Source organism: Bombus terrestris, chromosome 18 (assembly GCF_910591885.1).
Source record: "Bombus terrestris chromosome 18, iyBomTerr1.2, whole genome shotgun sequence".
Lineage (NCBI taxonomy): Eukaryota > Metazoa > Arthropoda > Insecta > Hymenoptera > Apidae > Bombus > Bombus terrestris.
Genome location: NC_063286.1, coordinates 2,283,946 through 2,299,516, shown reverse-complemented (window position 1 = coordinate 2,299,516; position 15,571 = coordinate 2,283,946). Strand labels below are relative to the sequence as shown.

The 15,571-nt window shown below is 42.9% G+C and overlaps 1 protein-coding gene and 1 long non-coding RNA gene across 3 annotated transcripts in view; one reads left to right on the top strand and one right to left on the bottom strand.

The window, feature by feature from the left end:
- The window catches only part of LOC105666679 (homeobox protein abdominal-B), a 79,841-nt gene that overhangs the window by 15,415 nt on the left and 48,855 nt on the right, over positions 1-15,571 (bottom strand). Inside the window, exons 4-5 of the mRNA XM_020867566.2 lie at positions 2,587-2,679; positions 2,152-2,195 (exon numbers count right to left, since the gene is read on the bottom strand). Of these exons, the coding sequence (XP_020723225.2) occupies positions 2,152-2,195; positions 2,587-2,679 (137 nt within the window). The remainder of the gene's footprint in view (positions 1-2,151; positions 2,196-2,586; positions 2,680-15,571) is intronic.
- The window catches only part of LOC125386890, a 53,808-nt gene that overhangs the window by 34,235 nt on the left and 4,002 nt on the right, over positions 1-15,571 (top strand). For both annotated transcript variants that reach the window (XR_007227446.1, XR_007227445.1), the window contains exons 3-5: positions 14,495-14,885; positions 14,970-15,095; positions 15,174-15,391. This is a non-coding gene — a long non-coding RNA (uncharacterized LOC125386890). The remainder of the gene's footprint in view (positions 1-14,494; positions 14,886-14,969; positions 15,096-15,173; positions 15,392-15,571) is intronic.

Here is a 15,571-nt window from a genome sequence, read left to right as displayed (position 1 = left end):
TCATCGAGCCTTTTTAAGGCAACCGTGTCAATTTTAAGTTGCGATCGAGCAAAACTTTGCGCTTTAGAACCTGTTCGTCTATCTGAATCCATCGAGGAGTAAGCTGTTCGTGTAACTGGAATACATATGGTTTATAGCGTTTAGATAAGTAGAGCCAATGAGAAAGAGTTGATTCTCACGGATGGACATTTCGTGTATACTACACTATACGATTTGCATTTTTTAATGACGGAAGGGGAAAGGTCTTAACATTGCGTAGCAACAAAGGTGTAGATAAAAAAATCCTGAGTCAAGTTATGCGACAGAAGGCACATGAATATATTTGAATAGGATACTCGACGCGAGTAAACTTGACATTAGAAGTTTCTTCCGACTATTTATGAACAGATTGAACTTGAAACTAGTAATAAACGATGGCGTTAAAAGGTGATTGAACTTGACTCCGATATGAATACCTACAAATGGATGATAGCCTTCGGTTACGTAATTGATCCATTAGCGAGAGTTTATTATTGATGCAATAACTCGCGAGAAATCTATAAATTTCTCTTTTGAGTTCCAACGTTCACACGACTATGACGTGTTCACGCTGATTTCGTTTCTAAACGGTCACGATCGTCCATAAGCATCCACCAGCATAAGCATAAACATAAACTTTACGAGAAGAGTACGTAAAACAATTATGAATCGGAATTTTCCGAGTTTTCTTAATTATGCAATTGAGTTTCACAATACGTAAAATCGGAACCTTTACTGTCAAAGCTTTTCATTTCCAAGCCTTACCGAAGTAAATTTAGGAATAATCCTGTTTACAGTAAGGGATATCCAAAATGTAGTACCGGGGCAACATTTCTGGAAGAATATACACCAGGGAATATTCCCATATATGTAGGGAAAAAGAACAATATAAGTTCAATATACGAAGACTTTTACGACATGAGGGTAATTAGGAAAGGTGTGTTTGACTACGAGTTGTCCTAACTGTTTGCACACAAAATCATGGAAAAAAAGATAACAGTTAAGCAATTGCGAGGGTTGCTAGAGAATTTCAGCGGATTAGAGTAACGTAACGAATAATAAAAGAAAATTTTACCGAGAACAGAAATAAGAGTCGAAGAGAACATTGTAAGCTGTATATGTTGTATATCACTGTCCTGAGTTCGTGTTGACAGAGATGAAACTCCAGAAAGAAAATGTAAGATACTTTTCTATTTCCCGTAATAACATTGTCCGTACTATTCCTAAATAATTTTAGTATTGAGCCATACAATTAGGATTCTATTCTTCTCCTTGCGTCAATATCTATTAGAAAATTAAAACTTTCGCTATAAAAACTAGCCAATTGGCGAATCTAATTTTATAAGATTACCAACAAAATCAATTCCCTTCGTATAATAGTCAATAATATCGTTGCTTCGCTTATTCTTGCTTAAATAATGCACTACTTGAAGTAGAATATATTGAATCACTGTCTGCACCGATATCGGGGTCGTGTGTTATTGTGCTTGCGTAGGAAGTACATAGGAAGCACGAGACTCTCGTTCGAATAGAAGTGCGATAAATCGCGGGGGAGGCGCGAGCCACCTGACGTTTGTTGTACAGACGACGCGATCATGAATGGGCTTTATAGCAACCCGCCCATTTATAGGTAGTATGCGCGGTTTAGTAGCTTTTAGTGCGACGCAGTTGTATACAATCCTCTGTTTACGGCAAGTACGTAGCCAGGAAACAGTACGTTATCGTCGACTTTTTAGTTCGAGGTTTCGAGGTCGGCTACAAGCGACGAATTAACTCGTCTAGTCTGAACGAGGCGTCGGAGGTGATGGTATCGCTTTAAAAATTCACGATATCGCTGTTTTCTTCGTGCCCCTCGCTCCTTTTCGTCGTTTCGCGCGTCGATTCCCTTTGTTTTTAATATCCAAGCGTATTTGTCGCTTCGTTTAGAAATCGTTTTATAGTCGATTGCCAAGTGTCACTGCGATCGGACATTTTCCAGGTGCAACGAGTTCGTAAATTCGATAAAACGAATTTTAGAGATCGATGTTAAGAGGATTGAAACGTTTATCGAACGTACCGTGGGCGAGTAATGGTTTCATTTAAACAAGAAGAAAAGAAAGGAATATAACAGAAATAGACGCGTGCGCAACTCACCTTGTATACCGGCCAGTGTTCCCGGCTGGAACACGCGGGAAAGCCTGAAACATTAACAAACACCATGAAATGGTGACACATCCAATCGAAAGTGTTTTATAGATATCGCGTCTCTCGGATCGATTGCCACGTTACGTTACTCCCACGCGTCTTACCTTCGTCCTGAACGCGTTATCTGTGCCACTTTCTTCTCGCAAATTTCAATAATAATATTTCGCGACGATCTTATAATTTTATGGCTAGTATCGTAGACTCAATTTAAATCAAACACGAATCGAATGAGGAATTCGATCAACTTTATCGAAGTATTATACGTAACTACGTATGATACATATATCTTTTAAATCTAGAGAACATTTTTCAATAAGTCGTCCAATTTCTGTTAGGATCGAGATTATACGAAACAATCGACGCTTCCAGAAATATTTGACTGACCTGCTGCACAGCTCGAACGGGTGAAACGTCTTCTCCACGGCGCCGTACACTTTGAGGCCTTTTATTTACAGGTTTACAAAGAAAAACATCAGCCTGAAACAGAAAATAAGGAAACACATATTGATATTGTGATACCTATATCCCGTTAAGGTTACTCTATGTAAATATTTTTAATATATATCGCTCCAGGTATAAAGCTCGGTACCTTGTACCGACATTAACGGACTCATAACACGGTCTGTTAGCTTGCTACTTTCGAAAACATGTTTGCGTTCCTATATCGATGACGTTTCTCGTCATTTTGGTCAAAGCAACTGGGTGATGTTTTTATTGTTAAATTCATTTTTTCGACAAAAAGTCGAATGCACGGAAACATTTTGAAGAGATCCAGTCCATCACGGTCCTTTTCTCAGGTGGGCAAATTCAATCATGGGCGTGCCTATGAATTTCGATTCGCCGCGCTGAACGTAAATATCGAAATCGAGACTGCAGGTGGAAAACGTGGAAATGCTCTCTGGAGGTGTCTGCGGAGCCAAATCTCTGGGGGTGAGTTTACGGCGGACCTGTGAACGACGCTTGAAGCGAGAGAGGAAACACGTCGATTCAGCGTGCAAAAGAGAGACCATGAGACGTAAAGGAAAATATTTTCGCAACGAAGTACTTTAAGCATTTCCATATCGATTCAATCTTTATCGTTTGAAATCAAAACAAGTCCGTATGTTTTGAATCTTAATCAGATACCGTTCGATAAATTAATAGATATCTAAATTATCACATAAAAATTCGAACCAGATTACAGCTAGTGTCTGGTCAAACTGGAATTGAATCTAGTTACGTAGATATAATAGTAGGAGAGTACGTAACAGGGAAAATCATTGAATTCTTATTGTATGAACTGTTTATCTCCCGATAAATTCAGATAAAAGGAATTACCCGGTATATAAAATAATAAATTGTAAGAAAGTAGCAGAAAAGCTTGTAATTATATTCGTATTCCGAAAACGACTTGTTCGACACGTATCTACACAATGATTCCCAACAAACTACCGTGTCACGATCTTCCTTCTCGAAAGCCAAACATCTTATCCCCACGGTTGATACACAAATCCGGACCATTTATGCGATACAAAAGGTCGACCAGTTTCTTGAAACGATAGGTAGAACGACACGGATCTACGGAGAAAGCGAGAGAGATGGTAATGGTAAAGCTTGGCGAAATGTGGGCAGGACGTGCCACGAGGAATATTATCGTCGTGGAGCGAAGTAAGGGCGAAGAGAAGGGGTGGTCGCGTGAAAAACACGCTAGCCAACATCGGTGTGTACAGAAGAGATTGGTCGAGGGTGCGCAACAGCCGGACACGAGAAAGCTCTTGCTTCCCTGCCGTATCTAACCCCAGCGAGGGGTAGCTGTGTTATGCCATTTCTATGAAACGCTTCGCAGAAGCCGTCCATTTACCATTTACGTCGTCCAGTTCAGCCCTGAGCACGCATTTCGCTGTGTAATCGAATTAAAAATCCCATGATTCTCGACGATTACGCGCCATCGCTGTCACAACGATCGCAAGTCGAACGAAATGTTGCCGGCTTTATGCAAATTTTAGAGTAGTCCATGCGAGAAGCTTAAACGAAATCGAAAAAGGCAAAAGACAGAGGTTTTAGGTAGTATATTTTTATTGTAAAGAGGGTAAGAAGAGGGTAAGGATTCTTTAGATATTTAGTTGGAAAGAGTAACGGACAGAAAACTAAACAAACCCTCGTAAGATTTACGTTCTTTAGTGCGATGATAGTTAAGAATTATCGAGCGGCTGTTAAAAATATAGGATTCTTAACCTTGACCGGTGGATTACAATGAAATTTATTACCCTCAAAGTTTATTGCTCTCAAACGCACGTTTTCGATAACACCCTCTGTCGCTGTAATGGGTCGATATTTATCGCCTCGTTATCCTATAGGGGTGTTTTATACGGAGCAGATAGATTTTCCAATAAATACAGACTTGTGCAGATACAACACTTCCATGCCGATTCAAAACGTATACAAAGATTTCTTTTTATCAAATCTTAAATATTCCAGAAAAAAGATTATTCGAACGATGGGCACCAGCTGCGTGTCATTTATCGTTCTGAGATGGTAGGAGGAGCCGAGGCTCCACTCAAAAAAAAAAGAGGCATAACGCAGCTAAGATAATTAAAAAAAATCCGATCCCAAAGGAGCCAATGGCAGTCTTAATTCACGCCAGGCAACGGTACTAAAAGTTCAACAGAAAGGGTTGCACTCATTACGCGGAAACCCCTTACGAGAGATTACGAAACTCGAATCATGAAAAAAGTTTCTTGCAAAATTACACTCGACGGGGAAACTCCGGCTTTTAGAAGGGTATCTTGAAAATGACCGAGATTACGCTTCAACTTTTATTTTACTTAATCTAATTCCATTGGATTATATGACTGAAAACTCCAATAGACTTTGACATGTTTTAAATATGTATTATATATTAAATCATTCAAGCAGAAATCCCTCGCTCGAATACATTTTAATAATAACTCATCCGCAAAGTATATTCTCTTTTTTCTGCTCGAACATTATTCAACCTCATTTCGCATTAAACTTCAACGACCTCGATATATTTTACGAGAACTATAGGGGAAGAAATCATATTTTCCATTTTTCTTTCTCTCTTGTAAGAAAGCAATTTTTATATTCAATTGTATCTCGTGTTGAACATGTGCTTCTTCATCGCCTTTTCAACCTCCGAAACATCGCACTTCATCGTATTTTCAATACAATGACCCACCCGTCTACCCCTTTATTTTAGCATCTTCGCTTTCCTTCAAAAATTCAAGGCTGAGATTATCTATAAAAATCAACCCTTCCACGGATCCTAACGAACGTGCAAATGTTCATCGATCGTACGTACAGCTACTCAGCCTTCTGCTACCCCTAAAATCGCCTCTTTGCCTCTTCAAAAATTGCAACCTGAAACTCGACATAGATCGTTTATGGTAGTCAACCGTGCCATAAGGTGCAGCGTGCAAAATGCTCGTTAATCGCTGTCGAGAGAATTGGAATATATCGCGTTGGCCGCGAGGGGTCGAAACCCGTCGTCTCCGCGACTCGGTGAACTGGTTCTGGCGGTCGTCTGGCAGGAGGGGCGGAAAAGGGGTTGAGTCCCATAACCATGTGACGTGACGCGTGCCGTTTTTAGCAGGGCGTCGGGACGCCTTCCGCGTGGAACGCCGCCAGCACCGGGACGCCCTCTCGTTTCCACAGGCAGACGATATGGCCGCGCGACCAATCCCGAACGCCGCTTCCGACATTCGCCTCCAACATGGCAGTGGCGTGCGCTCTACGAGACCGACCAGACCTCCAATTCCCAGTCTGGGTTTCTCCCTGCGATTCACTAGCCGAGCCACGCTGACCCGAGTTAACGTCGACTGACCTTCTTGTGCTCAATTATCTCCAGAACCCGTCATATACTCGCGAATTGATGTTTTCGAAGATGGAATCTAGATTTTCGAATTTTCGAAGAGAAAAATATTCGATGCGAGTCAAGAATAGTCTCGAGCTGTTTTTTAAATCGTTTGACAGATCGATATTATTGGCGATTTTGTTCGATAATTTCTCTATGCTTGAACGGTTTCTGGGTTTAAGATGTATTAGAGGGTGGAGCATTCGTAGATTGGTATTTCGAAACGGCGTGTTTCTTTAATATCGATCGAAATATCTACCCTCGTCATAGAACTTTTTCCCGAGTACCTTAGAAAGGAACCGCCCTCTCCAGATAAGAAACTTTTTTACGCCGTTGTGTGATATTTTCGACGGCGAAAAGTCACACGATATTTCAAACAAAGCGATAAAACGATGGATTACTCGATATCGATTCTCGGTGAAAAGTCAAGCAAGTTTATCGAGATAAGACGAAGCAAAGAAAAATAGGGCCATGAAGCATGCGATCTAAGGAGGACAATGTTCGAGAAACGGCTTATGTATTTCTCCTAAATCGAACCTTTCAAACGGATGCAATCGCTACTCGCAAATTCCGAAAGGAATAACAAAGAACCAGAAGCTAATTATCCCAGTGATGGCCGATTTATCTCGCTCACGTTCGCTCTTTTCCCAGGAAACGTGTTCGAATCGGCAAAAGGCGAACACGTCCAAGTTCGGCGACTCCCTTAATGCCGCAATTCCGAGTCTGCTCGCGCTTTTCCTTTTCTTTTTTCTTTTTCCGTTAGCACGCTCGATCGTTTGTATTCCGTGCTCGGCCCGTCGCTCACACGAATAACCACGTACACACGTGTACGTTGTACACGCGAACGGACGATATGGACCCGCAGATGGAACAAAGTATAAGCGTGGGATATTCCATTTGGCCAGGGACGTGGCGGTGAAAGTGGGCGGAGGGGGCAGGGGGTGAGGGACGGGGCAGGGGACCAGCCAGAGCTTAAGAGGGTTTGAAGACCGAAGAAGTGGTGGTGAGGTTCGATGCGAGCTACGTGAGTATATGGCGAGCCGGTATTGAGTCAAGGATGGCTAGACCGTTTCGTGTTCCTGGGGTTGCGTCGTCATGGGAACCGTCCTCATCAGGCAAAGTCTCCCAAGATCTTTCTTCCCTCTTCTGTCCGCCAACTTTCCTTTACCTTACTCCGTCTCCTCCTTCTCCACCTTTAACTCCTCCTCAGGCTACTCGTCGATTTCCCCTGCAGCTTGTTTTTGCGACACTGTTTTGCATTCTATCGTCGGCTGGCCCGAGATAAAGTCCTCCGTGATGGAGAAACCGCCTCGATGTTTCCAGACTCGGACGAAGACCCAATGATAACGCTGATGGAAACAAGGGTTGCTCCGACCGTCAACTTTACAATGTATCGCGTTCTTGCAACCTAATCGTCCGAGTTTTAAGCTCTTGGCGTCTTGGTTTTTATCTTTATTCGGGCACGCTATATTTAGACTTTGTTCGGTTAGGGCAACCTTTCGAACATCGTGGAATTTGCATTCCAGAATTCTGATATTCTTCCACTGTCAGATTTCTCTCAAGTAAGTCGAATCTTCTTCTTCTTCTTCCTCCTCTTACTTTCGTTATACAAAAATAAACGAAACTTGTCTTGATAGCTTGAGAGATAGTCGATACAGCGTTAAATAAGATTAAGTCGTATATCGGGTGGAAAAGATTTCGAGACACTTTCAGACTGATATCGCTATCGTAGGATCAGGCACGGAAGCGATGCCATAGATGGAGAAGGTTATATCGCAACCACGCCTCGAAAGATATCCAGATGCCAAGCCTTCGATCTCGCTTCCAGCCCCGGCCGGTTTTCTCCACCCTTTCGCTCGAATTTATCGGCGAATTCCTTCGTGTCTCGGCCAGCTTTTCAAGAGATACGCGAAAATACCGCAACACTGGGAAACTCGGCCACCGATCGAACGAACGTTTATCCTGCGGGAGAAGAACCCTCGAGATTTCGTAACGGCCCTCGTGTCTCTCCGAGAGTATTCCCTTAAATCTGAAGGTTGGATCAGCCACAATTTTGTCTCAAGTTCTATTCTCGTTTCGCGAGGACACATCTATTTCCGCTTTCTTCCTCTCTTTCTATCTCGCCCCTTCGCGCGAGTATATTTTTCTTCAGGTGAAATCTTCTCGGGCAACGAAGCGCGTGCCTCTTTCCTGCAACGTTCTATAAATAATTCAACTAAAATAATATGATCCCCTCGCTTGGTCCTAGCCTTTCTTTAGCATTCAATCCTGGCTTTCACCGCCGTGCGTAAACACCATAACCGTCGTGGAATTACTCGAAAGGTGCACGCGAGGATACGTGGCCGCTTTATCCTTCCAAGTTTAGTCGTTTTTATTCCTTTTATTTTCTCTTCCGATGCAAAGAAGATCTATTCATTCAAATTTTGAAAAATAATTCTTTCTGACGCGATAAAGGACATTATAAACCGTGAAATTTTCATTATCTTCGGATTCGAGGATTCGAGCGTCGTTCATCTTTGTCAAAAGTTCAGTTGACATTTCGTTGACATTACCGGTTCCTTAACACCCTGACAACCGGCTTGTAGCTTAAATTGCCGCGTGTTTTCCGAGCGATCGGAAAGATTCAAAGCGACCGATATTACATCTAATGTATCGATAACGATTTCATATTATTCGTATTATTATTTTAAAAACACATTCGTAACATTTTGTTTATAGCGTGTATTGCTCCTTTTACTGTTTTATTTAACGCTAGTTAACATTTTTATAGGATACCGCATGAAATATGTAAGACGCGAATTCGCGTCTCCGGTCCCCAGCCGTTGGAAAATGAAAGACGCGAATTCGCGTCTCTGGTCTTCAAAGTGTTAATATCAGATAACAACCGTCTGTCCGTTCCAAGAAAAACAAAAGATATAGGAAACTACATTGCCCGAGGAAATTAGAGAATTTCGTTGTATAAATTAAATGAATAACAGCAACGAAATATCCTAAAATTGTTATTTGCACGACTTTAAGATAATAGTTGAAAGAGAATATACAGATCGCCTAATTGTTTCGAGCAGTTCATACGTAATATTTTACGACAGCATTTATCGTTGTTATTACTTCATAAATCAATTTTGTTGGAATCCAAAATTATTTCCTATTATCGTTATATTGTTTAACATTCGTCTGGAAGCGTTGCATAACTTCAACCAAGAGTTCCGCAGCTCGGCTCTTATAATGGACAAACTATAAGTACGTTGCTCCCTTTGCTTCTCCGTTGACCGGCAGTCGTTCGAAACTTTCACAAACGAAGAATTTCCATTGATCCAAGACTTGTACGTACCGGTGGTGACCCGAATTTTCAGTGAAATCCTCTCCGATCGGGACCCAAGAATTTTTTCATACGAAGAGAAAGCTGCAACCCCAAAACCTCGAGAGAGAGAGGCGCCCGACGCGTTCCACCGGTTTCATTTGACCCTTGTCGCTCGGACCGTTTGCCCGATCAAACAGTTTACCGTGTTTCTCGACGACACGTTCGTTCGTTAAACGGTAGCTCGCATCTTTCAACGTTCGACGTGTCTACGACGATAAAAGCTGGACTGGAAGATTGCTACGGGGTAAAGGTGGCTTGTGTGTTCTCGATTTTATAGAAGAACTCGTTGAAAAGCCTTAGTATTGGCTCGAATAGTGCAGTGGATAGTAATTCTTTCTTGAAAATTGTCTTATCTTGTAAGTATGCAATTTTTTAACGTTTCGAAACTTCCGGCGTTACGTAATTTTAGAATATTTCGAATATTGCACGCAGAAAGAGGTACAGCCTTTTTATTAACGCTACGACGACCGTTGAAGCCTATATCTTTCTCTGGATATTTCTTTAATCGTTCATTTTCCTACCTTTCTATTCTCTAAATATTCGGAGATATCGAACTTTTAGAAATCGAGTTTTTCCAAGAACGTAACAGAAATCATATGTTTTTAATTCTTGGTGGGGAAACTAGGAAATAGTGCTTGGTCTAATTCTGCATCAAGTTCGTGCCCAGATAAACAACCACGATCTAGCTGACTATGAGAATGATATTTTCGGCATCGAATAAACCGAGGATTTCACGGGACGAGGCAACCGAGTTTCGGAAAACGATTACAATGTTTCGGTGACGCGTATGATGAAAGAGGTCTGTGACGAGTCGACACGAGCCGAGTCGCGCAAAGCACAGCTGCGAGAAATGCACACCTATAGGTACTAAGCATCGACGGACCGCGCGCGACCATAAAATGATCGTAAAAACTTAATTTTACGAGAGGCATAATATATTTGCCACCACCAGCGCCGTCGCCGCCACCACCGGCAGCACCATAGCCGCCCAACAACAAACGGTTAACCAGCGCCGGGGTAGAATTTCGTAGACGAACTCGCGGCACGCGCGACCAACGAATTCGATGGAATTCTTCGAAGGAAATGATTTTTTCTCTAAAACAAGACACCTCTTTCTGCAACTCACGACCAAGAGTTTGAAAATCCTATTGAGATCAGACAGTTTCTTTGAGCTCGCTTAGAAGGAATTTTATCTCGTATTCTGTTTTCTTTGAGTTTATTTTATCACTGGTTTTCAAGATCTAAAAACTTTTATTTATAGTCTCGCGTCTTTTACCTAAATTCGATTCGCGACAAGAAAGGTCTTGGCATTAATTCATAATCTTGGCAGCGATCTTAATTTGTCGACCGATTCTACAAGTTGAAATAGCCAGATTTTAAATTATCGGTGGAAATCTCATTGCCGAAATCCCTGTCTCGAACGTGGAACCTTCGTTTAGCGAACAATACTTGAACGGGATTGTCGAACGCGAAGAAATCTCGACAAAGAATCTAATTCGTGGATCCAGTCAAAGTCCTTCCCGCGCAGCAGCGAGTAGCGCAGTTCGCTCGAAAGGACGAGGCTGGAACATAATTTCCTTTACGACCAATTAGTAGATCCAGAAATACATCTACGCCATTCGATGGCCGAGGAGGGAGAAAAAAAAAACGAGGAAGATGAGCACCCAGAAAAAGGTAGAAGGGGAAGAAGTTTGTGGTAATCTCTTAAAACGCGTTCCAAGCCCAAAGTCTCACGACCGTTCTCGCTTTTCGGATTTTTACCCGATGAAATGCCGCGAGAGCCACGAAGTTGGAACGTCGAGAACGACCGAAATTGAGGTATATATAATCAGCCAGCTCCATGAGGTGGGTGGTCCCGACGCGCGAACCTCGTTTAAAACGACCGCCGCGTCATGAGAACGTGAAGAGGATCCGCACCGACCTCTTCCTCTTCTGCTTTCTTGCCTTTTCCGTGCCGCGTGTCTTCGGGGGCAGTCGATAATTGCGGATGTTCAGCGCCGCGAATTTCTCGTGTATCTTCCTATATCCCATCTTTAGTCGGTTCTTCGATTTTTCTTTGAGCACGGAGCGGATGATGATGGTCGAAGGACGGAAGGATTCTAGGAGAATTACGTAACAGAAGTTTGAAAACTGTCTGGTATACTAATTTCGACGTTATATGGTTTGCTCTATCTAATAATCTCTATTTTAAGTGTGTTCGAAAGGTTTTACCATGTTCCATAATCATCCTGCGAGAGTTAAAGAAATCATTGTAACCGTAGTCGGTTGGACCACGCGAGTTTAACTACCTTTATCGAAGCGATAAAGTTTATTATTTACAACGCACAGTAAGATTAAAAGAACATTTCTCGAAGCGTTCGCGGCCGATTAATTTCCATTTGTCGACGGGCTGAAAAGAATTTCTATAAAGATAAATTTCTTTCGATGCGACATTTTCGAAACGGCGATCCGCCCAGCCTTCTTTGCTCCACGACCGCCTTTTCCACGAACAGGCGTGAAACTGGCACGGTGTCCCATTAACCGTCCGACAAAGTAGTCGATTTCACGAGTAACAAGGTAAAGAGTGGACGATCGTGATTAATCAACGATAAGCGTCTTCTTTTCCTCTCTTTCGGAAATCTCTCGTTTGCCTTGGAAAAACCGCAGAATTATTCGGATCTCGTGACTCCGAAGACTTTCCGATTTTCGAGACGATCGTCGACAGTCGCCTATAGCTCGATTCAAACGATACTATATAAAGTTATCAAAGTGCCGAGATTCTTTCAACCTCTAGACACAGTCAGCTATGTGATACTCATTTGCAACTTACGCCCATTAAACATGCTTGTCGAAAGAATAGGGTGGACCTCGGCAAATCGTATCAACGACTCGAAACAACAGCGACGTAACAACTATAAACTGGAAATATCTAATTGGCGATCTAATCGGCTGTGCGATAGGATTCGCCTCGATCTTTCGCGAATAAAGAACATGCGAATTCTGCAACTGAAGGAAATTCCCGTCTCGCCTTATATCCTGCTGTAGATATTCGCAGAAAAGTTTTCTACAAGCGACCAAATACGTTCGCGAGTCTGCGTACGTACAAGAGGACGTTAAGAAGGCCATGAACGAAATATATAACTGGTTGTAAATAAAGACGTTCCGGGTGCGTGCAGCACGCGCGAATGCCTCTCTGTTCGAATCGATTAATCGGCGTTACAACTGCGAAGAACGTCCGCAAATTGGGAATCGCGTGTCGCAATCCTCTATGTCCGCGTCTAAGATGGCTAAACGGGCTATTATAGGTGCGAGAGTAGTCCGCGCTACTGGCAATTACTTTAACGACGCATATTAATCGGCACAATAAAGCCTGTTACGAGGGTATAATTACAATATTGAATTATGGCCGACGTTTATTCTTGTCACGCGATATTAACGGCGCCGTTGCTCACGCAGGCCGTTGTCGTTTATGCGTTCATTCACAACCTCGCGGACACTGGATTAGCAAAAGTCAAGTGAGAGACTTGTCTTCCACCCACAAGCCCCTCTTTTCCCGGCCATTCCCTCGTTTCTATCTTTCTTCAACCATTTCTGTCCCTTCTTCTCGTCGCTGGTTCTCTTTGTTACTGCCGGATTCATTGGCCGCGCTGATGTCTCTATTTCAATGTCCACGGAACTTGACAAACTGGTACCGCTTCGCGGAACGACTTCCCGATTTCTTCTGGCGCGTTTAATGGCGGCGCGTTGCCAGTGATGGCCCTCGACCATCACGTAGCAGTTCGTAAAAGCGTCCGCCGCCTCGTTCGTTTCTTCGTTCTCGCCGTGTCGTCGATTATCGATGCAACGCGTACCTCGAGAAGAGACTCGGGTTCGTGAGTCAAGCGGTAAGCATATCGAACGAACAAGAGAAATTGCGACACTAACTGTAATACGCGTTGGACTGTTCTCTGTTTAGGGATAATCCGTATTATTTATTACGACGATACATAAGTTTACCTGTTTATCGTCGTGGAACCGATTCTCTTCTTCTAATACACCCTATTTCTCTTTCCAATACAAGAATTGCATTTACACATCCCTTCGTACTGGCATCGTTAAGGCTCGATTTTCCTTTTATGACATGTTTCTATTAATAGCCTCGCAACACAATAGACAAGGCTGTGTACGTTTTGTCCGTAGAAAGTATTCTTTGGGATACCGATTGTCTTTTTTCTTGCTCAACATCCTATGCATACATACGCAAGGATTTTCCTCAATTTTCCGTAACAGTATCCGTAGATTTTGACGTGCCAGACTGTAATTCGTCAAAGTACACAGAAACGGAAGAAAATGTCAAAGCGATGGAATAAAGCCATACGACAAAAGCGAATCGACTCAAAGGACACGTAGCAGGTAGAAAACGGAAAGATGCACTTTTGCCAAAGGACATTAGCCCAGTCACTGGTTGAATGTCTTGCACAGAAGCCCGCTTAAACATTTTATGAGGTGGTCGGCGTAATTTGATGGCCCATAAAAACGCCTAGTCTAGTTTTTCCCGGGGCATCGTGATCCATCGTCGTGGCACGGGCCACGCGCCACCTCGTGTCCCTGACTTCTTCGTTCCGTCGCTCACGGATTTATTCCTCCTTAACCTCCATTAAGCCGGTAGATGCGTGGCCTAGATTACTCGATCCTCGCTTCAGCGTCAACCTTTTCTCGGTCGCGGACTTGGCGCGGTTTGCGATTCGCTTTCGTCCTAGCCAACTGCGTTTCGCGTTGAAAGTCGAGGCGACGTTTCGAATTTACCATCGCTTCAGATCTTTCCTCATACGCTTTGGAAATAGAATCTCTTTGTAGTCGATGAACCGGCCGATCGATGGTCGCGTCGCTTTCGACCAACCGATTCTCAAATTGAAATGTGCCGTGCCTAGATCGAAATTTAGTTAAATCGAAGATACGTATACTTGTGTTTTGCTGGACAAGTACGAGCAGTTTCAAAGAAACGAAGTAAATTGGAATTGCAATTATACCGTAAATACGCCATAAAGTTCTTTCTTTTGAACAATACCGTCTGTTCCTGTACAGGTTTACAAATTCTACAAATTTTAATTGTTCGACAGGACTAAAAGGACAGGCTCGATGAATCGGGGCCTATTAAGCGGCAATTTTTCCTTTCCGTGAACGGAATGTTTCTTGTTTGTCCTTGGAGGCTGTATAAACGACCATAAAGCAGTTATCTCCGGCAGAGCCAATAGAACGAGCTTCCACTATGACGAAAGCGAGTTCGGCTAGGCCAGAAGCAGGAAACGAGGAACGTGGTGGAAATTGAAAATGGGATGGACGACTAGGCATGAGGGACAGATGGCGGCCCGGATATAGGAACAGAACTAAAAGTCTGCGGAAATTACGTGATCCGCTTTCAAGCCCCTACAATTTTCGTGGACGTGACCCACGGATCGATTTCCGAAATCGATCGCATGGACATTACTTTACTAGCTACATACGAACATTGTAAGTCCGGTATCTAACAACGTCTGCATGCAATATATCGCGAATAATTCCTTACAATTCAAACGAATTTTTAACCCTCCGTAGGCAAGCTGAGTCCGTTTATGCTCCTCGATATTTCACCTGTGATTTCTTCGAAGCGGATTTCCATTTTTTCGTGAAATACTTTTCAAAAACTCGACCAAAAGATCGATTACATGGGTAGAGACTTTGGTAAGCAACTGCGGGACTACTTTTCGATCGAGAGTTAATTTCAATCGTGTTAACCATTAAATTTTTCTTCAATTTCAGTATCAACATCTGCCGCAACCTACCAACGACGGAGTTACGACTTAACGCCTTGGATAAAACACGATTCTCGGTATCGTAACAAAACGAATATTTTGCTGCTCCCCTTTGTTGTCAAAGGCAAATCGCAAAGAGGATTCCACGACGCTTTGTCGCGGGAACAAAAAGGAAGGAGAAAATACCGTCGAGCAACCAATAAGTCGTGCACCCTACGGCGGTTGGTACGTTACATATAGTAATCTAAGTTGTGTTTATGGCTGAATATATATGCATAGCAGTCCGGCGAATCGTGGTGGCGCGAGGAACTCATTACCCTGCGTCGAGGGTATTAGCATATTTAGAGGCAGCTCTCCTTCCTCGTCTCCGCGTTTCCACCTCTTATCAAACCTCCCTACCTCCGT